The 25,380-nt window shown below is 51.4% G+C and overlaps 2 protein-coding genes across 4 annotated transcripts in view; one reads left to right on the plus strand and one right to left on the minus strand.

The window, feature by feature from the left end:
• Positions 1-2,124, minus strand: part of CYSRT1 (cysteine rich tail 1) — a 7,215-nt gene extending 5,091 nt beyond the window's left edge. Inside the window, exon 1 of the mRNA XM_075060548.1 lies at positions 2,013-2,124. The gene's annotated coding sequence lies outside the window, so the exon portion shown is untranslated. The remainder of the gene's footprint in view (positions 1-2,012) is intronic.
• A 12,518-nt stretch (positions 2,125-14,642) lies between these two features.
• LOC116816903 (uncharacterized) lies at positions 14,643-25,153 on the plus strand. Of its 3 annotated transcripts, none has more exons than XM_032766580.2 (4): positions 14,643-15,185; positions 17,391-17,506; positions 18,070-18,159; positions 22,623-25,153. In XM_032766580.2, exons 2-4 carry the CDS (start codon positions 17,473-17,475, stop codon positions 24,119-24,121), a joined length of 1,623 nt encoding a protein of 540 aa, XP_032622471.1. In that variant the 5' UTR covers positions 14,643-15,185; positions 17,391-17,472; the 3' UTR covers positions 24,122-25,153. The 3 variants fall into 3 exon arrangements, with proteins under 3 accessions (XP_032622471.1, XP_032622555.1, XP_032622631.1); XM_032766664.2 differs by having other exon boundaries at positions 22,626-25,153; XM_032766740.2 differs by lacking the exons at positions 14,643-15,185; positions 17,391-17,506 and having other exon boundaries at positions 18,069-18,159; positions 20,706-25,153.
• Positions 25,154-25,380: the final 227 nt, after the last annotated feature.

Below are 25,380 nucleotides of genomic sequence, written 5' to 3' on the forward strand. Positions count from 1 at the left end.
TCCCATGCACAAATCCATTCACTTTAGTACTCGAGAGTGCTTGACTCTCATGTCACAAAATGTTGTGCTGCTCAGACCCTAGTGGTTGTGCGAGTACACTGACAATGAAATCGATTGAGGTACTTTCAGTCTGAAATGCTTCTAATTTTCAGAGGGGGGATAAGCCTGTGTAAAAAGTGTTGGATGAGTTTTCCTTCTTTTTGAGAATTTCCCCCCCTCTTAAATACTAGTTATTTTAGATGCAATCGGGTGCATTTACCCCCTCTTCTCCAAAATAATAATATAATATTAATAAAATAAAATAAATTAAAAAAAACAGCACATTTATCTTCAGAAGTATTGTTCTGACCCTCTAGCCAGTATCTATAGAAAGGAATGAACTCTATCAGTGGCCCAGGAAAACACCCCCTTTTCCTAGCCTACTCTTGCATTCAAGGACTGGCCTGCCCTGAATCTCTCCTACTGAGTAAATGGGAGTTTTTGCTAGTAACTTAGTTGGCAGACAAGCCCTCATGAATTGAACAGGATAAGTCATAAAAGCAATATTTTTCAAGTGAAAATGATGCACAAATGATTTATCCTTTTTCTCTATTATACCCAATTCTGCAAAGCCTCGAAAGGAGTCTTTTATTTTTATTGTAATGTTTGGAAATCGAGCAGTGAAGGATCAGCAGGCCAAATCAGGGATAGAACTATTTCCAGGCTAGGCTTTTATTAGGTTAAATCAGCGTACTCCATTGGAAGGCAGTAAGTATGTCCATTATGTTGCTAAGATCAGGCATTTAAATAACTTCATAGAGAAAAATCAATTAGAAGAGATAGCAGTCTTTAATGAAGATTAATATATAGTTGAAATAATGTATAAACTGGCAGGCTATCACTGAGTGACAATTAGTGGAAGTAGTTTCTAGGTGAGTTGTAATCTTGGTGGCCACGTGACTGTACCTATACCCTCTTCTCTTGCTTGAATCGGGCTATGCTTAATGGCCTTCTTTCTTCTCTTTCTCCCGCATATTTCAAACAGTTTACACAATTTCCTGCCTGTTTACGGCTCACAGCGAACATGAGCTGGCCAAAAAAGGACAATCACAGATTTAAAAAAAAAAATACGGTTATTTATGGCACAGATTTGCCCCAAACTAGATTTAGTCCCTTCATTGTACCTAAGGGATTTAAACAGACCCATTAGTTAAGGCAGTTTTGCCTTAAAACCTTACAGTTTTAAGCCCCCAATTCCTACAGGAAATTTAAACACATGCATGACTTCATGCACTGTGAATTAATGTAATTAGAACTTACAGTGCATAAAGTTAAAGCACATACATAGTCTTTTATAAGACTGGAACCTAAAGAAGGCAGGATAGGACAAATTGGTGGGAGAAAAAAAGGTAAGTGGAAGTTTTTCTTAGGAAATGCAATGCGCAAACATGAAATGAACCGTTCCAGGGTGGGTAGCTTTGTCCATCTCTATGATTTCCTGCTGGGCTGGGGGGGGGGGGTAACCAGACACGACCGGACAATTTATCTTTCTCAACCCACGCCCCATCAACTAGACACGGCGACGGGGGGAGAAGGCCAGGTGCCGGGGGGGGGTGAAGGGGGCCAGGGTGCCGGCGCGGCGAGGGAAAGGGGCCAACGTGTGGCCGGTAGCAGGGGGAGAAGGTGGCCAGGTGCGCGGGGGGAAGAAGGGCGCCAGGTGCCGGCCGGGGGGAAGAAAGGGGGCCAGGTTGCGGGGAAAGGGGCCAGGTGCCGGGCGCGGGAAAGGCAGGTGGGTGGGGGGAGAAGGGGCAGGTGCGGAGCGCGGTGCAGAGGGGAGAAGGGGGGCAGGTGCGGGCGCGGGGGAGACGAAGGGGGCCAGGTGCGAACGGCGCGGGGAGGAGGGCGGCCATGCGCTGCCACAGGCCGCGGGGGGAAGAAGGTGGCCAGGTTCGCCGGGCGCGGGGTGGAGAAGGGGCCAGAGTGCGGGGGGGGGGACGCAAACAGGCCCAGGTGTGGGTTCCCCTCGGGGCCACTCACCACCCTCCGGTCCGGCCGCTCCTGCCGGCGGCGGCTGCAGGCTCCGGGCGGCGCGATCTGTGCCCGGAACCGCTGCGGCTTCCTCCTCCTGCCCTGCAGCCGCACCCCGGGCGGGGCAGGGCTCAGCCGGAGTCCGGCCTTCCGACTCCAGGAGCCCGCAACTCCCCAGCCCAGCTTCCCTAACCCCGGCCCCCCGCCTCCCCCACACCCCTCCCCCAGCTCAATACGTTCCGGGTACCCCCACCCCCCGACTGACACCCCGTCCCTTGGCCCTGGCCAGCCTCTAACCCTCCCACCCCACAGCCCCTCAAGTGACACCCCTCAGCCTAACCTCCCCGAGCCCAGCTTCTGACAGCCCCCAACACCCACAAGCCCAGCTTTGGACACCTCCTGGCCTCACTCCCAACCTCCCATCCCAGCAGCCTCCTCTCCCACCTGCTGACACCATGCTGCCCCCAGGCCTGGCCGGGACCCCCCCTCCAGCCCAGTCTATGGCACCCCCACTGTCCTTCCGCCCCTCCCAACTGAATGCACTTTCTGAGGGGGTACAAAGAAATCCAGAGTCGATGGCTGTTAACATTAGTCAGGGAAGGGGTCCTTCAGGCTGCGCATCAGCCAGCGTCAGCCCCTATTGATCTCAGCCCAGGCATGGCCTGTTCACACCAAGCTTCGTGGAGAAGTGGCCAAGATCTGGTGCAATGGGTGGTTGTCGAAGGGGTGTTTTTAGAAGTAATGGCCATGTTCCTGTTCTTCGCTAGAACCCAGCCTTTCTCCTGCAGCAGAGGATGAAAAATTCTCCTGTAGCGACACATGCCAAGAATTGCCCTCTTTCAACATGGCCACCATTGCCAATATCTCAATGGAACTGATGCCACAGGTTGCCCTCACTAAAGATGGCTACTGCCAACCTCCTCCTCCTCCTCTTTGCTTCCCGAGGGAGCTGGTGGCCATTTTGAAGAAGGTAATATTTCATGGCATTCTCTGCAGAAGAGCATGCCCTCAGCCTTAGTCCTGTTTTCAAAATCTACCTGTTGCACCACATCTACTCTACAGGGACTGCAGGAGGGATGGGGACACTGGGGAGTAGGGAAGGGGGAAAGAGGTGGGTGGCTGCCCATACAGGGACCGTGGAGCTGGGAAGGGAGATCTGTGATGTGCACTCCTGCTGCTCCGGTACAAAGCAGCTTTAAGCACCTCATAACTGGCCAGTGCTCTCTGTGCTGCTCTACGGTGGAGTCTCCTGTCACAGATCGTGTCCTAGTTTTTCTATTTTGATTTAAATTAGTTTAGCCTTTGTCTACAAACAAAAGTTGTAGCAGAGTTAAACTGGTACAACCCTTTCAGTGTGGATGCAGTTATACAGGTATAGTGGTGTCTGGGTATTCCTGTGCAGAAAGCAGAATAAGCTCTGCTATATGGCACCTTGATACCAATCTCTCTGCATCCACAGTAGGGGACTGATTTAACTATTTGGGTGGAATAACCCCCCTGACAGAAATAGTTCTCCCTGTACTAAGTCTGCGTGTAGACCAAGCCTAAAACCACATCCAGATAGGACACTTTGTCCGAAATAAGCATCCATCCATAGACAGAATGACTAAGGGTGTGAATTAAAATCCATTTGGGGGATGACATTTGGCTAGTCTGGTAACCAGCCCTTACCTAGGCTTGGGCTACATTAAAAGCTACAGGAGCTAAAGGCATGACATGAAATGATTTAACTGGATGTACATTTGTGTGAGGGCACTATGCTATTGACTGAACTCTGCTTTCTAGCGGTCTGGCTTGTGTAGATAGATATAGCTGCTATAATTGCTCTTACACTGACAGAAGGGTGTCCTCCCAGAGGTTTGCATCAGTGTAATTCGGATTTTAATTTGGTTTCAGTTACACTAGTGATTTAGTGAGGCCTCTGGGGCAGGGATTACCTTTATTGTGTATGGCTAGAGCCCAGAACAGAGAGGCTTTGATTCCTGACAGGGCCTCTGGGACTACTGCAGTAGAAATAATTCATGCTAGTAATGCTAGTTTCCCTAGTCTCTGGTCACAGAGTCACTTGGGCTGAACAGACCTTCCAGATGGTCACCTGGACCTTGCACTGGTCTCCATGGAAGGCCTCTGGGGTGGTAACACTCACCTTTCTGTGTTCACAACCTGAGTTGGGAATGCACAGGGATCCTTTTCGTAGCTCTGGTCTCACTACTGCAGCCAGCCTCCAAAGTCCACTGCATCCCTTGGATTAGAACAGTTTGAAGCTGCTGGCTCCATCAGTGAGAAGCAGAAGGAGGGTAATGATGTCACTGGCTTGTTGTATCTACACTGCTTTAGAACATAAGAGGACAAGTACGGCCATACTGAGTTAGACTAAAGGTCCATCTAGCCCAGTATCCTGTCTTTCAACAGTGGTCAATGCCAGGTGCCCCAGAGGGAATGAAAATAACAGGTAATCATCAAGTGATCCATTCCCTGTTGCCCATTCACAGCTTCTGGCAAACAGAGGCTAGGGACACCATCCCTGTCCATCCTGGCCAAGAGCCATTGATGGACCTATCCTCCATGAACTTATCTAGTTCTTTTTTGGACCCTGTCTTGGCCTTCACAACATCCTCTGGCAATGAGTTCCACAGATTGACTGTACATTGTGTGGGAAAATACTTCCTTTTATTTGTTTTAAATCTACTGCACATTAATTTCAGCTGCTGACCCCTAGTTCTTGTGTTATGAATAAGGCTGTGTGTCTGTCACGGAGGTCACAGATGCTCCGTGATTTCTGCAGCACCTGGTGCTGGCTCAGGAGCTGCCTGAACTGGGAAGCTCCTGGGCCATCAGTAGTAGCAGCAGTTTGGGTGTGTGGGAGGGGGCTCAGGACTAGGGCAAGGGGTTGGAGTGCGGGGCAGTGCTTACCTCAGAGGAGGAGACCCGGCTCCGAATGGCATGTCCCTGAAGCTCTTAGGTGGAGGGGCCAGGGGGCTCTGCATGCTGGCCGCACCTGCATGTGCCACCCCACAGTTCCCATTGGCTGTGGTTCCCAGCCAATGGCAGCTGTGGAGCCGACACTTGTGGCAGGAGCAGCACACAGAGCCCCCCTAGCTGCCCCTCCCCTTAGGAGCTGCAAGAACATGCCAGTCGGAGTCAGGTAGGGAGCCTGCCAACCTTGCCAACCCTCCCCACCAGCACTAGCAGGGGTCCCGGCTGCGTGCTGCCCCCCACCAGCACCAGGCAAGGGTCCTGGGCCATGTACCACCACCTGCCCCCACTCAGCACCAGTGGGGGTCCAGGGCCACCACCCCCCAGCACCCGCAGTGCCCTGGACCGCCCCCACAGAGCACTCGGGATCCCCAGCCCAAGTTTTGGTTACGGGTATATAGTAAAAGTCATGGACAGGTCAAGGGCTGTGAATTTTTTTTTACTGCCCTGTGACCTGTCCATGACTTTTACTAAAAATACCTGTGACTAAAACGTAGCCTTAATTATGAGAAGGAATAAATAATATTTCCTTATTTACTTTCTCCACCCCAGTCATTTTACAGACCTCTATCATATCCGCCCTTGGTCATCTCTTTTCCAAGATGAAAAGTCCCAGTCATATTAATCTCTCCTCATATGGCAGCCGTTCCGTACCCCTGATCATTTTTGTTGCCTTTTTCTGTACCTTTTCCAATTCCATTAGATTTTCTTTGAGATGAGGTGACCACATCTGCACACAGTATTCAAGATGCGGGCGTACTATGGATTTATCTAGAGGCATTATGATATTTTCTGTCTTATTCCCTTTCTTAATGATGCCCAAACATTGTGGATGTTTTCAGAGAACTATCCACAATGACTCCACAATCTCTTTCTTGAGTGGTAACAGCTAATTTAGACCCCATCATTTGATATGTATAGTTGGAATTATGCTTCCCAGTGTTCATTACTTTGCATTAATCAACATTGACTGTCATCTGCCATTTTGTTTGCCCTGTCACCCAGCTTTGTGAGATCCGTCTGTAGCTCTTCACAGTCTGCCTGGGAGTTAACTAACTTGAGTAGTTTTGTATCATCTACGAATTTTGCCACCTCACTGTTTACCCCTTTTCCCAGATCATTTAGGAATATGTTGAATAGGACGGGGCCCAGTACAGACCCTGGAGGACAGCATTATTTATCTCTTTCCATTCTGAAAACTGACCATTTATTCCTACGCTTTGTTTCCTATCTTTTAACCAGTTACCAATCCATGAGAGAACCTTCCCTCTTGTCCCATGACAGCTTACTTTGCTTAAGAGACTTTGGTGAGGGACCTTGTCAAAGGCTTTCTGAAAATCTACACTATACACTATATCCACTGGATCAACCTTGTCCACACACTTGTTGACCCCCTCAAAGAATTCTAGTAGATTGGTGAGGCATGATTTCCTTTTACAAAAACCATGTTGACTCTTCCCCAACAAATTATGTTCGTCTATCTGTCTGACAATTTTGTTCTTGTCTATAGTTCAACCAGTTTGCCTGATACTGAAGTCAGACTTACCGGCCTGTAATTGCTGGGATCACCTCTGGAGCCCTTTTTAAAAATTAGCGTCACATTAGCTTCCTCCAGTCATTTGTTACAGAAGCTGATTTAAATGATAGGTTACAGGCTACAGTTAGTAGTTCTGCAATTTCACATTTCTGAGTTTTTTCAAAACTCTTGCGTGAATACAATCTGGGCCTGGTGACTTATTACCGTTTAGTTTATCAATTTGTTCCAAAACCTCCTCTAATGACAACTCAGTCTGGGACTGCTCCTCAAATATGTCACATAAAAAGAATGGCTCAGGTTTGGGAATCTCCCTCAAACCCTCAGCCATGAAGACTGATGCAAAGAATTAATTTAGTTTTCCCGCAATGGCCTTATCTTCCTTGAGTGCTCCCTTAGCATCTTGATCAGCTTAGCACTTGTACTTAAAAAAAATATTGCTATTACTTTTTGAGTCTTTGTCTAGCTGTTCCTCAAATGCTTTTTTGGCCTTCCTAATTATATTTTTACACTTCATTTGCCAAAGGCTACGCTCCTTTCTACTTTCCCTACTAGGATTTAACATCCACTTTTTAAAGGATGCCTTTTTGCCTCTCACTGCTTCTTTTAGTTTGTTGTTTAGCCACTGTGGCACTTTTTTGGTTCCCTTACTATGTTTTTTTAATTTGGGGTATACATTTAAGTTGAGCTTATATTATGGTGTCTTTAAAAAGTTTCCATGCCGCTTGCAGAGATTTCACTTTTGGCGCTGTACCTTTTAATTTCTGTTTAATTAACTCTCTTATTTTTGTGTAGTTTCCCTTTCAGAAATTAAAAGTTACAGTGTTGGGCTGCTGTAGTGTTTTCCCCACCACAGGGATGTTCCATTTAATTATGTTATGGTCACTATTACCAAGCGGTCCAACTATATTCACCTCTTGGGCCAGATCCTGTGCTCCCCTTAGGACTAGGACTATATCAAGCATTGCCTCTCCCCTGGTGGGTTTCAGGACTAGCTGCTCCAAGAAGCAGTCATTTAAGGTGTCAAGAAACTTTATCTCAGCATCCCTTCCTGAGGTGATATGGGGATAGTTGAAATCCCCCATTATTATTGAGTTTTTTATTTTAATTGCCTCTCTAATCTCCCTGAGCATTTTAGAGTAACTATCAGTCCCAGGGCTTGGGCAGTGCCTACACCACAATTGAACAGCCCTGCAGAGAGGGAATCAGTGGGCATGGGCCAGTCGCAGGTCTCTGACTGCAGTGTAGACGTACTCTCTGAGCCAAGTCCTCCTGGCTCCTTCCATTCCTTTCATCACCTGCCAGCACTCACCACCAGTTTGTATTTAACATGGTCCCTTGCCTGCTCACCAAATCGATGGCACCTCTGCCCTGGGAACTTCAGATCATCATCTGCTGCTCTCTGCTTCCTTCTGTGGGCCATGCAGGGGAGGCTCCCTCTGCGGTCCCAGACATGGGGAGGAAGCAGCACAGGCCACATGCCCTGAGGGAGTCAGAGGGCAGCTCAGCACCTGTATGTCTAAATGTTTCACCGGAGCCAAGATGGCAGAGGTGCAAGCTTTGCCCAATGCTGCTCACACCACTCCTGAGTGAGGGAAGGTCTCAGTCCAGCAAGTCAAGCTGGATATTGGCACTGCATTGAGCCACTGGGCAGTGTACACAGCAAGCCACATGGATTCCCTCCTTGCCAGGGAGATAATGATAGAGGAGAATGCAAGGTTTTTCCATGGCAAGCAAAGCTTAGCCAGAGACTAGAGAGCTTAGTGTGTACCGACCCTTCTTGGGCACTGCCACAGGTTGGATTGCACACAAGGCCATCCCCAAGACTTGTAGGCAGTGTAGTGCCAGGGGGCAGTGCGAAGACTATGATGCCAGGAGGCAGTGCTGTCTCTGTGGTGCTGGAGGGAAGTGCCAAGGCCAGGGTGCCAGGAGACAGTGCTGTCTCTGTCATGACAGGGCAGTGCCAAGGCCAGGGTGCCAGGGGACACTGCTGTCTCTATCAGGACGGGGAAGTGCAAAGGCCGGGGTGCCAGGGGACAGTGCTGTCTCTATCATGACGGGGAAGTGCAAAGGCCGGGGTGCCAGAGGACAGTGCTGTCTCTATGACACCCCAGGGCAGTGCTGTTTCTGACGTGCTTGAGCGCAGTGCAGAGATGGTGGTGCTGTGGGGCAGTGTGGAGGCTATGGTGCCAGGAGGCAGTGCAGAGGTGTCATAACTTTCCTACTCAGATCTGAACCTTAGAGTTCAGAAAATAAGTTGCTAGCGTGAAACCTCCAAGCTTAATTACCAGCTTGGATATTATAGCGCTGCCACCAGCCAAAAATTCCAGTGTTTGGCTCACTCTGGTCTCCCCAAAACCTTCCCTGGGGGACCCCAAGACTCAGATGCCCTGAGTCTCACAACAAAGGGAAATCCGTCCACTGTCCCTTCCGCCTCTTACCTCCTCCGCCACGGCTGCCCTGGCACTGGTGATTACCTCTGACAAACGATACTGTATCTAAACACAGCTGAATACAAAACAGAGAGAGCCAATTTCACCTTCCCTACCGCTTCGTTGTTCCCCCGCGCCCAGTCTTCCCTGCGAGAACAGTAATCCGCGGCAGCAGAGATTCCTACCCCTTTGATCTCAAATAGAAAAGTAATAAGCAAGACAATGTTTAAAATAAAAAGAAAAAGACTATAAAAATTTGCTCTCCTGTAATATCTAGGTACAATATATCTGATCAATTGCTTGAAAAAAAAATTATAGAAAATACCTTATGCAATAAGATAGTGCAAGGTTATAAACATTCAGCTAATTACATCCATGTAAATAACAAAAAGAAAATCAATATTATATGCCTATGTTTTCTATCCTTTGTACTTATCAAACTTGGAAACATGAAATAAGAAAGGTCTGAAGGTAATGATGAGATCTCTCTCGTTTCAGAGCGAGATAGCACTTAGACTGAACAAGAGAATCACTATCAATCCCAAAAATATCTTTCCCTCTTCTCTGAGCTTGAAATATATTCCTGTTCCGATTGGTCCGTGGTCAGGGTTTTGGTTCCCTTTGTTAACTCTTACAGGAAAAGTAATCATTAATACGCCTTATAGCATTGTTTATGACAAGTTATGCCATGTGCCGGGGCAGCAGTGCGCTTCTTGTGGTGTCCTGGGGGCCAGTGCGGAGGGCCACAGTGCCGGTGGGCATGTTGCTGGTCTTGTGGTGGCATGCGGTATGCCATTATGTGCCAGTAAGTCAGTGCATGAGGTCGGATAAGTGCCTGGGTGGCAGTGTTGCTCTGTTGCCCTGATGGTAGTTGAGAGTGCCATCGTGTAAGGGCATTTTGCCTGTCCTTGTGGGGCAGGTGCAAGGCCATGGCGCCGAAGCAGCAGTGCCTGTTCTTGTGGTGCTGTGGGCAGGTGCGGAGGCTCATGGGCCGGGCGGGCAGTGCTCGTCTCTGTGGGGACGTGCAGAGCCAATGGTCCAGGCGGCAGTGCTTGCTCTGTTTCTGTGGGGGCAGTGCGAGGCCATGGTGCCGGGCGGATCAGTGCGGTCTCGTGGTCTGTGGGGCAACTAAGAAAGTCGGTAGCATAGTGCCTGCAGTTCTAAATGGTGCTGTGGGCAGTGGTGGAGGCTCCAATTGTGCCTGACGCAAGTGGCGTCTCTGTGGTGCTGTGGGTCATGCAGAGGCATGGTGCCATGGCGCAGTGCTGTCTCTGTGGTGCTGTGCAGTGGCGGAGCCCCATGGGGCCCGGGCGCCAGTTGCTGTTCTGTGGTGCTGTTGGGCAGTAGGCGGAGCCATAGTGCTGGCAGTCTGTGGTGCTGTGTGCAGTGGGGAGGCCAGGTGCGGCGCAGTGGCCTGTCTCTGTTGGTGCTGTGGGCAGTGCAGAAGGCCATGGGCCAGGCGGCAGTGCTTCTCTGTGGTGCGTGGGCAAAGCGGTTAGGCCATTAGTTGCTGGGCAGTCTTGGTTGCGTGTGGGGGCGTGCGGAGTCCATATGCCGGTGAAAGTACTGTCTGGTACTGGCCTTTGGGCAAGTGCGGAGGCATGGTGCTAGCAGGTGGGATTCACAAAGATTCCATTGAGGCCCCAAAAGGACCACAAACTGTCATCAATCTATTTGAACCCCTTATAATGCAGGCCACAAACGCCGCCAATGCATCTCCCTAGGGTATATCTGTTAAAACTGCCAAGCTAGATTTTAAATGGTCAGGTGACAGAGAATCCAGGGTCCAAGCACAGCCCTTTCTTGTCCCGTGCCTACTCTCTCCTCGGCCTAGCCTGCAGCCTGAGAATACCGAGATTTTCCAGTCCGCTCACCTCCAATCAACCACAATTTTCTCTGGTTGCACCAGCCAAAACATTTTTAATGGGTCCGAGCTCAAACAGGTTAGAAACCACACTGCTCCAGCCATTTTCAAACATAGTGCTAATCAAGTAGAACAGTTACAATAGTGATCATGCTATATTAGGGAACTCGAATACAGGAACTCTATGAGACTAAACATCTAACAAGATCTCTGTCAAAGCATTCTAAACTACAATACCCACCTCGCTGAAGTGAAAAAACAGATGACAGAGTCAAAGAGGTACCCAGAAGCCACGACACGACAGGCCTAATAAAGAAAATTACAGAACGCACTAGCCATCACCTTCAGCCCCAACTGAAAACCTCTCCACGCATCACAGGGATCTAACAACTATCCTGAATGACGATCCTTCACTCTACAGATCTTTTGGGAGACAGGCCATCTTGCTTAGAGACAGCCTCCAACCTAAGCAAATACTCACCAGCACTACAACCTACACAAACACTAACCCCAGGAACCTATCCTTGCAACAAAGCCCAATGCCAACTCTGTCCACATATCTATTCAGTGACACCATCACAGGACCTAACCCAATCAGCCAGTACCATCAGGGCTCGTTCACCTGCACATCTACAACGTGATGAGATGCATCATGTGGCCAGCAATGCCCCTCTGCCATGTACATTGGCCAAACCAGACAGTCTCTATGCAAAAGAATAAATGGACACAAATCTGACATCAGGAATCATAACATTCAAAAACCAGTGGGAGAACACTTCTACCTCTCTAACCACTCAGTGACAGACTTGAAGGTGGCAATTTAGCAACAAAAAATCTTCAAAAACAGACTCCAAAGAGAGACTGCTGAACTCCAATTAATATGCAAATTAGATACAATTAACTTAGGTTTAAACAAGGACTGAGAATAGTTGGGTCATTACACTAATTGAATCTATTTCCCTGTATTAAGTTCTCCTCACACCTTCTACGGGTCATCACGATTATCACTTCAAAGATTTTTTTTCTCCTGCTGCTGATAGCTCATCTCAATTGATTGGACTCTTACAGTTGCTATGGGTACTTCCACCTTTTCATGTTCTCTGTGTGTATAATATCTTCTGTCTGTGTGTTCCACTCTATGCATCCGAAGAAGTGAGTTGTAGCCCACGAAAGCTTATGCTGAAATAAATTTGTTAGTCTCTAAGGTGCCACAAGTCCTCCTGTTCTTTCTATTGACTGTGTATTTCTCCAGGTGTGCCTCAGCACTGGCCTGCTGCACTGCCCCCTAGGGGCTGGCTTAGGAACCAACCGTATTACCTTTTCAGTAACCAAGACGTGGTACCAAGGGTATTTGCACCTGTCCTTTTCTGCCAGGAGAAGGCACCTGTAGGAGTGAGGGTCTGCTGGGGCCTCATGCAGTGCCAGAGCTTATAGGTGCCTATAGGAGTGCAGAGCACCTCCTGGACTTGCCTCTGAGCTTGCAGTACCCCACACACTCAGGGATCCACAGAGGCTGGGGGCCCAAAGTCCTTGTCACATCCCCATGGGGTGGGAGGCAGCTACAGACAAGCAGAATGACAGGAAATACTGAAAGATGAAGCCCTCCAGTGTGGCCATAGGGCCAAAGAGAGAGTGAGAGAGCACAAGACAAGCCCTCCACCTCTCCATTATTTCTATTTCTGTGGCTCCTTCAGACCTGGTATCTGCCCCCAAAGGGTTTGAACACAAAGCACATGGTGAGACAGCTCGAGAGGGATACAACAGATAAATGGGGAGAAGACAAGCTAACAGCAAAGCCATCATAATAGTGCCGCAGCGCCAGGATGCCCAGCGCCCACCATTGGGTACCATCCCAGCAGGGAGCAGTTGTAAGGAGGGATTTGAACAAGGGCGTTGGTGGCTTTGTGGAGAGCACCTGCCATGCAAGGGATTTGGTCTGGTCCTGGTCCTGGATGCTCTGAAGGGTTCATTACTGATCACTAGCCCCCCTCCACCCCCTTGTGTGCTGGGAGTCTCAGAGGAACCATCTCCTGGAGCAGCAGGGTTGCATTCAGGATGTGATTCCTTATCTTTCTGCTGCTTGCTGCCTCCTTCCTGTGTCTGTAACTGAATCATGAGGAACTAGTCTGGGAGGTCAATTACCCGTTCCAGGTAACCTGAGAAAGCAAATGGAAGCCAAAGGAATAAGCATCAGATTGGGTGCTGGGTGCAAGGAAGATGGTCCCAGGGAAGTGTTTGGGAGGGAGGTGAAGGAAGGTCCAGGCCGATATTCTTTTAAGGGCCTGGGACCTTGAGCCTTGCAGGGTGGATGAGGCAAAGTCCAGCGGAGGGCAACAAAATGTTTAGGGGGCTGGAGCCCATGACATATGAGGAGAGGCTGAGGGAACTGGGATTGTTTAGTCTGCAGAAGAGAAGAATGAGGGGGGATTTGATAGCTGCTTTCAACTACCTGAAAGGAGGTTCCAAAGAGGATGGATCTAGACTGTTCTTAGTGGTACCAGATGACAGAACAAGAGAACAAAGGAGCAATGATCTCAAGTTGCAGTGGGGGAGGTTGTAGGTTGGATATTAGGAAAAGGCTTTTTAGGTAGGAGGGTGGTGGAAGCACTGGAAGTGGGTTCCCCCCTAGGGAGGTAGTGGAATTCTCCTTCCGTTCGAGGTTTTAAGGTCTGGCTGACAAATGCCCCTGGTGGGATGGATTTAGGTTTGGGTCCTCGCTTTGAGCAGGGGTTGCACTAGTTGATCTTCTGAGGTCCCTTCCAACCCTGACTATGCTATGATGCCCCTGTCTGGCCTCAGACACAGATGGTTTGGGGGCAATTAGACCCTCCTCAGGGAAGAGTCCAGGAGTGATAAGGTGGACTGGAGGTGGGTGACTAACAGGCAGGCTGACAAGGTTTAGTCGAAGAGGCCGTTTGGTGAAGAACTCAGCCAAGGGCCCAGCTCAACCAGGGGGGCTGTGAAACTGAAGGGGAGTTTGGCAGGCCTTGCGGGAGCCCAAACCTAAGGGGTTGGTGAGTATCTTGTGGGGTTCTTTGGCGAGCTGGATTGTTTAATAGAGCAGATGCCGGGATTCTTTCTAATTTGACTGGGGGTGGCAGTAGGTTATTCCTGTACTCTGGAGGGACACTGAGGGCGGGGGCTGGCGCTGGTGAGCCCTGCTGCAGGCCGGCGTGTGCAGAGACCGCCCCACGCTTGCCGCTAAGGTGGACACTCCCTTCCTAGGCTGCTGGGGGGAGTGGGTCAGGGCAGTGGGCAGGGCAGGGCAGTCCAAAGTGCCCCAGAAACTTGCGGCCCCTGCCCGGGGATTGTGGGCGGCCCTGAGGCCAGGAACTCGCCGAGCTCCCTGCGCCGGGGTGTCATGGCCCGGGCCTTGCTGAACTACGTTTCACCATACAGGCCCTTTGAGCGGCCACAGTGGCTTTCCCGGGCCGCGCAACGGCCGGGCGGCAGGGAGAGGCGTGGGCCGGGCCGGGGCCCGGGTGCGGAGGCGGGCCCAGGTGAGTTGCCGTGGCGGGGGCGTGGAGCGCCAGCGCGGGACCGGGGCCGGTACGGCCCCCACTCGCCGTGCGGGCGCTGCGGGCGCGTGTGTTGAGGCCGGGATGGGGCCCTCGGCGGCCCGGCCCGGCCCGGCCCGGCCCGAGGAGTCACCGAGCTGGGTCGCTCCGCTGCTGACCTGCGGGGTGACATCAGGCCCGTCACGCTGCCATTCCGTGCCTCAGTTTCCCCGCTTGTCCCGTGGCGCTGTTTAAAGTGCTGCAGAGGGACCGCTGGTCAGGACCTTCTGTCTAGGGCAGCCCGCACGGCCCGCTGAAGTCAAACTCCCCCTGGCTGGAAAGGTCGCTTCACAAGAGTAAAGATGGTGGCCACTTTTTCCATATTCCTTCCAACTTGTTATGTTGTGCCTATCTAAATCAATCCTCCTCCTTCCCCCCACCCGCGCTTTCTGTTGGGTAGGAGAGTTTTGCCTTTCTGCCCCAATGTTGCTGTTAACAGCAGTTGCTGTGTTCCACCCCAGAGGCAGCTACACTGCTGTATAATGTGGTCTCTAAACGTATGGGCCAGACATATCTTAACAGCTCATCTGGTGGCCTTGCCTGCTCTAGGGAGAAAGGGAACCAGTCTGCCCTTCAGAGCTAGGTTAGCATGCTGCAAGAATTACACACACCAGTTAGCCCCAGGGGGTTGTTTCTCTCACAAGAAACATGCCCAAAGCCCTTTTCCCTGGATAGGCAAATAAACTGTAGACATAAGAATAGCGATTTATGGTTCTAAGGCCAACAGGATCCATTTTGATCCAGTCTAGGGGTATCAGCCAAATCACCCATTCTGTTAAAGTCATGGGACAGCAGTGAAAATGTCACTTCAAAAAGTAAACTTTGCAGCTCCTTCCAGTGCAGAACATTTCCTGTCACTATTGCCTTTACATGCAATATGTATGTTTTTTATGTATATGCCTCCTATGCAACCTCCTGTTCTCTGCTCAGTAATGTGCCTCGGTCCTCTCCAAGCCAGCCCAGTGTGTCCCGCACTCACAGTACTGCAACTTTCTAAGTAGAATTACTAGAAAAAACAATGCTCTTTAAAGCAATAGACAACCAGACTACTTAGGTCCAAAGCCCTGCACGCTTACTGCCCAAAGCTTAGAAGGGCATGTTGAACTTATTAGTAGCTGCTGTTTAAAATCCTCCTGAGATATTATTAAAATCCTCCTGAGTAAAAAGAATATCATCATCATCATGAGACATCATCTGTTTTTTTCCCCCACAAATACAGAACTGAAATATTTATTAAACCCTTCTGACTTTTCTGCACGGTTATTGATACTTCTACCATTTACATCTACTAATGGACCAATACCACTGTTAGGATTTTTTTTGTTCCTAATATATTTAAAAATTTCCTTATTGTTCTTAACTCTGCTGGCCATAGATTTCTCCTTGTGTCCCTTTGCTTCCCTTAGCAGTTTCCTACAGTTCCTAGCTTCTGATTTATATTCAGTACAGTACTATCCATTTCCCCCTTCTTCTATTTGTTGGGTTTTTGTGCATCCAGTAAAGTGTCTTAACCGATGCCCAGTTGTCATTCACATTTTTCTGATTAAATTCTTCCTCCCAGCTGATTTGTCTCAATTGTTTTCAAGTTTGTGAAACTCGTCCTTTTAAAGCATTAAGTATATATATTGCCGTTTTGAACTCTTACACGTTTAAAATGTGATCAGGTCATGATCGCTTGCATCTAAGCTACCATTAATTTTTAGTTCCAAATGAGAGGCTCTGAATCATCTTGGGGAAAGTAAAGGCAGCCCAAGGCAGAAGGCGTTGTTCTGAGACAGAGCTGGCTGGCTGCTGGAGCTATGTTTTTGGGGCAGGGTGTATGCATTAATAATGGTGGGTGGGGTGACTGCCAACTCAAGCTGCTGAGATCCTGAGCTGATCTGCTTTTAAATCTGCCTTCCAGGAAACCTGCAGCTCATTCCTCTTGTCCTTCGAGCCTGGTCTCCCTCCCACCCACAGTCCTGAAAATGGCTCCCCTTTTCTGAGGTTTTGCTTCACCAAGGGCAGCCCAGACTTTACAACCTTCTGTGCCTGTAAGAGTTGGGGCACTGTCTCCCTGTGTCCTGCACCACACGTCTCCCACTGACCCCTCCCCAGCTCCACACTCATTGGCAATAAAGGTGCTACTGTCCCTTCAGAGAGCTGCCTGCTCCCCATAGCCTGCTGCAGCCCAGCCCCAGCCCAGCAGGCCCATCTCCCAGGCAGCCTCTTCTCTGGGCCTTGGTCCCAGCCGCTGTTTCTCCCGCAGGTTCCTTACTGCCTTGGCCCTGGCCCTCCATCCCCCATACTGCCTACACTCTTGCTAGGATCTCTCACCACCAGTGGTGCCAACCTGAAGAGAGAGAAAATCCTGCGATGTTCTGGATGACTGTATTGTGTTGTAGGATTGGGCTGCCCTGCCCACCCCTGAGGGTGGGGGACAGTCAGTGCTGCCATGCTCCCAGCTGGATTGGGTGAGGGGATTTTGGCTCCTGCTGCAGGAGCTCTCGCCCCGCATCTTCCCATGTCTGCCCAGCAATTAATCCTGCCCCAATCTCTGCTCCCCCTGGTCTCTTCACCCTCTCTCCCAGGCTTGGGGGGTGCAGAGGGGTCCCCTCTACCCCTTCCAGGCTGGGGAGTGGCTCCAGGGGTTCAGCTTCCCACTCACTCAGGTGGGGGCAGGGGGAGGACACCCCAGTGGCTTTGGTTTGCTATGGGGAGGGGGAGGCGTCCATGCCATCTCTCCAGTGTCGTCCCAGGAGAAGGAATCTGGGTAGTGAGTGTGTAGGTGTTCAATGCAGGGCTCAGATTCCTGGAGCAGGGGAAGAAGCTGGCTGCAGGGCTCTGGCACTTTCTTCCTGGCCTTTTGCTGCATTTGTGGGACTCAGCCTGGCCTCAGCCCTCCAATTTCAAGTGTGTTTTCAAGCTGCTGGCTCTGCTCCTCCTTCCCCATCCCTGGCCTAGGCACCTGAGCAGGCTGGACCCTGGGGCTAGGGGCAGCACTGGGGGAAGATATTGCATGAGACTATTTGTTGTTTAAGGTGCTGCTGGTTTCGCCGAGATGCCTGGGACTCTTGGAGGCTGAGTGGGCTGTTTGGCCAAAGGGCAGAGGCCCTCTCCATCATGCAGGAGAATGACCAGACTCCGCTCTCTCAGGGTAGGGGATTGATTTTACTCAGACCGGCTCTCAGTGACATGCATGGATCGACTCCAGCACATACATCTTCTCTGGCTCTTTGCGCTTCGTGGTGATATGTGCCCATAAGAGCCCCTGGAGGTCTGACGCTGTCCCACCAATGGCATTAAGCTTTGGGCTCTCGCAAGGATGGTGAAGCACCGGGAAAGGGTGTGGGGGCTGTAGATGTGACACTTGAAAAGCAATCCCTGATGCTCCCCTTAGAGCTTCCTGGGGAAAGTCCAGGTGTTCTCATGCTCCTGTGAATTCCCTTCTTCCTCCCCTGGGACCCCAGGTCCCCTGTCCTGGGGAGGGCCTGGGCCCTGGGGAGGGCCTGGGCCCTGTGCAAGGTTAGAAATGGTAAGCTGACTAATAGTGGTAGTGTGCTGCATTCTGGGTCCCTGTGGGACACAGCACATCTCCCACCAGATGGCTGACTTTCCCTGCTGTCTCCGGGTGTTTTCCCCTCCATTCAGGCTGCATGTCTCCTCCAGCACATGATTTGGAGTTTGTAACCTGCTGCCTGTTTCCTTTCCCCTGAGCAGGATTTGTGATCTCCTGGATGGAGCAAGAGGAAGAGCTACAGGTCCTGGATCCCCAGGACTTGGAGAAAACAGAGATCCCAAGGTTCACAGGTGAGGGCTAACAGCTAAATCAACTCAGGAACCATCAGTGTGTGAACCCAAAAGCTGGAAAGCCAAGAAGAGCTGAGCTGTCACTTTCCTGCCCCATCTCACCAGTCTTGCAAGGGCTGGAGCCCACTTAGCCACCTTCCTACCATGGGGCTTTTCTGCTTAGTTAGACATTGTGATCGGCCTGAAATTAGAGAATCACAAATGAAAGCCCCATTTAGTGGCAGGTCTGGTTACGGCAACCCAGTGCTCACCCATGCGAAACTTCAAAAGCACAGAAACAAGAGGTTAAGGGCAGAATCTGCTGCATTCCTGGCCATCGTCTCATCACATACATAAGAACATACGGTGCTCTCTGGACATCCCCTCCCAAACGCTATACAAGGCTCTTCCCCTTCCATCTCCAGTAGGTACCTCAGAGCAGCACTTGCCCCAGCTTTGTCCAACTCCCGCTTTACCACACAGCTTTCACTCCAATCCTGGTACTAAGTAACCTTCACATCATCGTATGGGTAACACTGTGGTGCCTGAATACTGCCCAGGTTGTATGAAAGCGCGAGTTGGATGGCGAAGGGGGATGTGCTGCTTTGCAGTGTCTGGTAGAGGTGGATGGAAGCGCTGGAAAGTGCTGCTGACAGTCCTCTAGTGAGCCTGAGTCAAACACAGCGCTGCAGTTTATTAGCCCCTTAATGCCAGGAACAGGGAAAGAGACGTCAGTCTTCCTGGTTGTTCCTATCAGAGATGTCATGATTTCGGTTGGAAGGCAGCTCTCCCCTCTGCAGGGGTTGGGAGGACAGGTCCTCCGACAGCGCAGAAAACCAAGTGTATATTCTTCACCAAGTGAGCAGCACCACATTGGAAGCAAAAGGCTGGATGGCTTCTGGCAGGAGTCAGTCATGCGAAGAAAATGGGGGGCAAGGAAGGGAACAGCCAGCTGGCCTCCTCCCTCTGAGCAGGATTTTCAGGGGAAGGGATTTTCATGCTGCATCTCCTGGGTTGACCATCTTCTGGCAAAAACCTCCACGCTTGGCAGTGCTGCCATGAGGAGAGAGGGAGATTCTCCAGTCCCCCATCTGGCCTCAGCAGTCCCCCTTCTGATTCGCTTTCTCTTGGTCTTCCCCTTTCATCCATTAATGATGGTCCTCCTGTTGACCCCCACAGCCACCTCCCCAGATGATGGGAAAACCTCTGTGCTTCTGGTCTGCTCCTGCTGCTTTCTCTCTGGGAAGGGAGGGGCTCTCCTTGGCCTCAGGCCTGCCTACCCACCCTCTGGGGCTGGGATCCAGCAGTGCTAGCTGACTGACCTTAAGTATCAGAGGAGTAGCTGTGTTAGTCTGGATCTGTAAAAGCAGCAAAGAATCCTGTGGCACCTTATAGATTAACAGATGTATTGGAGCGTGAGTTTTCGTGGGTGAATACCGACACGAAGTGGGTATTCACCCACGAAAGCTCATGCTCCAATACGTCTATTAGTCTCTAAGGTGCCACAAGACTCTCTGCTGCCTTGACTGGCCTTGGCATTGCAGCTCAGTGTGAGCACTGCAGGTGTCTCACATTTAGTGATTATAGGCAGCGACCTATAGTTAAGGTTACCTGACACTTCCCATTATAAGACCATGTTTTCAGTGGCTTGTGACTTTAAGTTTAGCAAACTGCTTGGGTTGAAATTTTCCATTCTGTGAGTCTGCCTCAGCCTGGTTTTTTTGTTTGTTTTTAATTTTCAGCTAAAATGGTCTGCCATTTTCGAGAATGAGATTTGGGGGAAATAATGGTTTTGTCCATGTTTAAAAAAAACGAAGAAACCTTACAAGCGTTTCACTGAGACACTGTAGCATCTTCTTGCTTTGCAGCAGGGACTTAAAATTTGGCAGGGGGTCACCCTGAGGTTGGGGTGTACCTTTTACAAACCTCTGAACAATTTCAGTTCATGCTCTCAGGAGAGACTTGTTAGTCGAAATTCTCCAAAGATTCCATTTGCGCTGAGCATGCTGCAGCCCCCACAGCGCCTGTGTGTGACTGGAGGGCACATCCACCTCCCACAGAGCGCCTGAGCTTGCACAGGACCTGCTCAGGATGGTCACACATGGGGCAGCCAGGGCTGAGAGCAGGGACCTGTCTCTCCTGTGCTCTCAATGCTCTCCCTGCTGGGTCCAGGCAGAGGGGAGGGGAGGAAGGAGCAGCCTGGCTGGAATGTGGGGTGGGGGGAGATTAACAGGGGGTGAAGGGAGGGAGAGGGGAGGGATGACAGGGTGGGTGAAGGGAGGAAGAGAAGCCAGGGGTGGGGGGAGATTAAGAGGGGGTGAAGGGAGGAAGAGAAACGGGGGTGGGGGAAATAGAGGAGTGGGTAAGAACAAAGTGGTTGAAGGACAGGTGCTTGGGTTGGGGGAGGGTAGCGATGGCAGAAGGGATGGGTATAGGAGCAGACTGGGGAGACAGGGCAGGTGCTGGAGAGGGACAGAGCCTGTTTGAGGGGACTGAGGCAGCAGGATCTGTGAGCACTATAGCACCCCCAGGAACCCTGAGTCTTGTCCCATTCTCGGTTTTCACAGGGCCCCTGCCTGTCAGAGCACAGATGGACAGTCCTGTCCCTGCCTCTCAGTTCCTGTGTGATGGGCAATCAGATAAACCAGCATCTTCATAGGTGGCCACTGTGTGTTCCTCATGTGCTGGGTGCCCAGTTGAGACATCTGGGGCCGGGCTGTGGAAGTGCTGAGCTTGCCCAGCTGCAGCTGGTGTGATGGGAGCTCTGCCATGAACACACACTGCGGTAACTTGCCGAGTGCTCTGAAAAGTCAGACTCTCAACATCCCAAATTGGGCACCCGCAGTGCGTTGACATTGACACCTTTGGTCTCCGTTCCCCAGGTATCAAATGGAGGTAATTCCTCCTCACTTCAGAGCTAGTGCTGTGCCACCATCCATCACTTAAGGCAGTGCTTGAAATTAATGGGCGTTTGGAGCCTAACTGCCCTTAAGGACTGGGCCTAAGCTGCTGCCTAGAGAAGCCTGTGAAGAAATGAATCATTCTGTATTTGGGGCAGGGTTTGGACAGGGTCTAGTATCACTGCATAGGGCCATACACTGTCTGGTGAGGGCAAGAAGAAATACAGAAGTACCTGTTCTCTGAGCACCGTCTGTCCCATACACTGAATTAGGCAGGGTCCTGTGGAAAAAATAGCATGTGGTCATGTAATGAAAGACTGTCTCCTAATTCATATCCCCAGGGCGCAGGGTAAGGCTGCAGAGCAACCTTAATTCTGGCATTTCCTAACTTCTGCGGGTTTGACTCTGCAACCGTAATGTTTTGTTCATGTAAGTCAGACATATTTGTAAACCCTTTCCAGGTGCCCTGTCCTGTTCATTAGACCACATGCTGCACGATACAGTATAAAGAGCAGCTCGTTCCAGGGCTGATTGGGGACAGTAAATAAACCTCTTGCCTCAAAAGCCTGGAATGTAGACGGGCATTGCAGGCTAACAAATCCAGGTTCTGGGGGTCCCAGAGAGAGCAAGGTCCAGCACTGTGGAGGCCATCCCAGAAGTGCCGTCAGCCCTTCCTCCTCATCCATATTGAGAGGCTCCCCCTGCAATGCCTGTGTGGCTCTGAGGCTGCTTAGGGCTTTATACGGTAACACCATCACCTCAGATTCCAGCTGGAAGCCTGGTGGAGCAGAACTCAAGAGAGATGGGCTAGTGCTTCTCGGGTGGAGGCTGCCAGGAGAGGCAAGGGGAGGACAAATAGAGAACATCCCTAGGTGTGCGTAATATTTGGGGCATGTGTCTCAGCTGGATGGGAAGTGGGTGTGTAATTAGGCACAAGAAGGCAGCTTGCCTTGTGAGATGTGGGCACTTCGTGGAGCAGAGGAGTATGCACAGGGGGCAGGGATCTCAGGACTGAGCAAATGATGGGGCAGACACTCCCAGCCTGGAGTGAGCCAGTTCCAGAAGGAAGGTGAAAGGGGGTTGGTGTTGAATGTCTCTTCAACCCAGAGCTAATCCAAGCTTTCCCTAAGTCCTGAGTGGGTTCTGGGATCATTCTCATCCTTGGTCTGGGTGTTAAGACAGGATGTTGGCCTGTGCTCTGTCTTGGGAGGGTGTACAAATCACCTGCTGTTTTTCAGTCTTCTACACTAGGAAGTTGCTGTGTTTTAACTTTAGGAGTGAAAACCCGTTTAGTGCAACTGGTTCAAACTCCTGTGTCTGGACGCTCTGATTTTGCTTTGAGTGGCTTAAAACTTATGCTCAGTTCACTTAAGCTATGCTGAAATAAGCGCATTCACACAGCCTTTGGCACAGGCTCGACCAAATAGATTTTAGATCACATCTTAAGTTAAACAGGTGCCACTCTGTAGACAAGGCCTCAAACGGGCTGAATCCCCATGCCTGTGTCCGCATGCTGCCTTCTCCCCCCCGCCCCCAGTTACCTTGGACATGGGCTGAGTCATGGCCAGATTCTCTTTGTTCCAGCAGTAGATGGGGTTTTGGGTGACAATGTTGTGGAGACACCTGATCCTGAGGAAACTGATCTGCATGGGACACTGCTAGGGGGGGCCAGCGGGGCCCTTCTCCAGAGTCCCAAGCGTGACTGCAAGGCGGGCTGGGAATGGCAAGGCCCTGCAAGCCAACCCATCCCCAGTGAAGGAGCTACAGGGGATCATCACAATGCTGCTGCCCAGCCAAGAGCCTCCACTGGGGATAAGCCCTATAAATGCAGCGAGTGTGGGAAGGGCTTCAGCCAGAGCTCTGACCTCATCCGGCACCTGCGCACCCACACCGGCGAGCGCCCCTACAAGTGCCCCGAGTGCGGCAGGGGTTTCAGTGACAGCTCCACCCTGCTCAAGCACCATCGCATGCACACAGGCGAGCGCCCCTACAAGTGCACGGAGTGTGGCAAGGGCTTCATCCTCAGCTCCTACCTCATCCAGCACCAGCAGGTGCACAGCAGGGAGAAAGCCCACAAGTGTGCTAGCTGTGGGCAGTGCTTCGGCCAGAGCTCGGAGCTGGCGCAGCACCAGTGCACCCACCTGGGCGAGCGCCCTTACAAGTGCAGCGAGTGTGGAAAGGGCTTCAGCCAGAGCTCTGACCTCATCCGGCACCAGCGCACTCACACCGGCGAGCGCCCCTACAAGTGCCCAGACTGCAGCAAGGGTTTTAGCGACAGCTCCACGCTCATCAAGCATCAGCGCACACACACTGGCGAGCGCCCCTACAAGTGCACAGCCTGCGGCCGGGGCTTCAGCGAGAGCTCCACCCTCATCAAGCACCAGCGCACGCACACAGGCGAGCGGCCCTACTTGTGCACCGAGTGCGGCAAGAGCTTCAGCCTCAGCTCCACGCTTTTCAAGCACCAGCGCACGCACACAGGTGAGCGGCCCTACTTGTGCACAGAGTGTGGCAAGAGCTTCAGCCTCAGCTCCAACCTCCTGCAGCACCAGCGCACGCATGCGGGCGAGCGCCCCTTTGCCTGCACCCTGTGTGGCAAGCGCTTCACGCAGAGTTCCAACCTGCTGCAGCACCAGCGCACCCACACCGGGGAGCGCCCCTACCAGTGCACCCAGTGCGGCCGCCACTTCAGCCTCAGCTCCAACCTCATCCAGCACCAGCGCATCCACTTGGGCGAGCGCCCCTACGCCTGTGCCCAGTGTGGCAAGCGCTTCGGCCTCAGCTCCAACCTGCTGCAGCACCAGCGCACCCACACCGGGGAGCGCCCCTTTGCCTGCGCCCAGTGCGGCAAGCGCTTTGGTAACAGCTCCACCCTGAGCAAGCACCGCCGCACCCACGTGGGGCAGTGCCCCGAGGATTTTCGGGACAGTGCCATGCTTCTGCAGCACCCACATACCCACCAGCATGAGCAGCCCTACCAATGCACCGAATGCAGCAAAGCTTTCAGCCAGAGCTCCAGCTTGGCCCAGCACCAGCACACCCACAAAGACTGGCTCCTCTGTGCCATCGCACCCTGCCCCTAACCTTAACTGTTAGGTCCTGGGAAGTGCCAAGGGGCCCTGCCCCTAACCTTGGCCACCAGGCCCCAGGGAGAGAAATATCTCTCGAGGCCCTGCAGCCCTCCGGCAGTGCCATAGCAGCATGGGACAAATGGAGAATTCAAGCAGCCCACCTTTGGCTCAGTGTCCCAGCGACTGTCCCCGTGGGCTGTGTGCCCATGGGCTGGCATGCACTAATCACCTGCAGGCTACCAGTGGTGCACTCCCGGAAGCTGTGCAGGAGCAGAGGGAAGTTCAGACTTCGGCTGTAAGAGAGGATGCTCATCCTACTCCATATGTCAGTGCCCCAACCAGACACATCCCACTGGGAAATTGGGTAAGAACCTGTTTGAACGCTGTGGGTCTCAAAGTTCGACTCATGCACAAACATTGGCATTGGCTTACGAGAGAATGGACAGAGATCATCTAGTGGAATGGAGCATGCAGGGTGAGACTAATTCCCACTGCCCAACAATAACAGAATAAAAGTAAGAAAAAGAAAATCTCGGCCAGGTACTGAGGGAAAACTTCCACCAGTGAGATCCGTTAGGCTGTGGGGTTGTTTCCCCAGCGAGGGGGCTGGGGCCCCATCTCTTGAGTTATTTAAAACTGACCTGGATAAAAAGAGTTTTCCTTAAAAGTCACACACAAAATTGTCTCTAAGTGCAGGGAAGGAATTGAGCCAATCCCACACTGCGCGACTCAGGACGGCAGCTGCTGTCCAGCTCCAGTGTGAAACTGTTATAGGGTTAGCAGAGTCGGGAGAGACTATCAGCCAGTGGTGGTTTTGGTAAAAATTGGAAAGGAGAGGACCTGCTCAGTGCATGTGCAGGCAGTGAGGTGACACAACATGGGCTGGGGGTTTCTGACCCGGAAGTAAAAACGTGTTCTCTTTATTCTCATTCTCTTTCTGTGTCCTTCCCAGACTGTGTGTGGTTCTGTGTGAGATGTTTCTGTGAGATCTGAGGTAGAGCTGTTATCATGTGCATGCAGTAAAGAGACTTCATACATTTTAAAGCACGGAACTGATTTTTATTTCCGCCCCCGGCACCTGGGAATCCTTTCTTTCTATCATCTCCATCATTTATATTCCCTGAGAGCCCCCAAATATGCCAGGTATATATGTCAGATGTGGAAGAAAACAGGCCCCTTCCCCAGCGAGTTCAGAAGACAGCTCTGTACCAACCCCTAGAGCAGATGCCCGGCCTTCAGACCCTGCTGGGACACCAGTATTTCTGGGAGTT

Source organism: Chelonoidis abingdonii, chromosome 24, assembly GCF_003597395.2.
Source record: "Chelonoidis abingdonii isolate Lonesome George chromosome 24, CheloAbing_2.0, whole genome shotgun sequence".
Classification (NCBI taxonomy): Eukaryota; Metazoa; Chordata; order Testudines; family Testudinidae; genus Chelonoidis; species Chelonoidis abingdonii.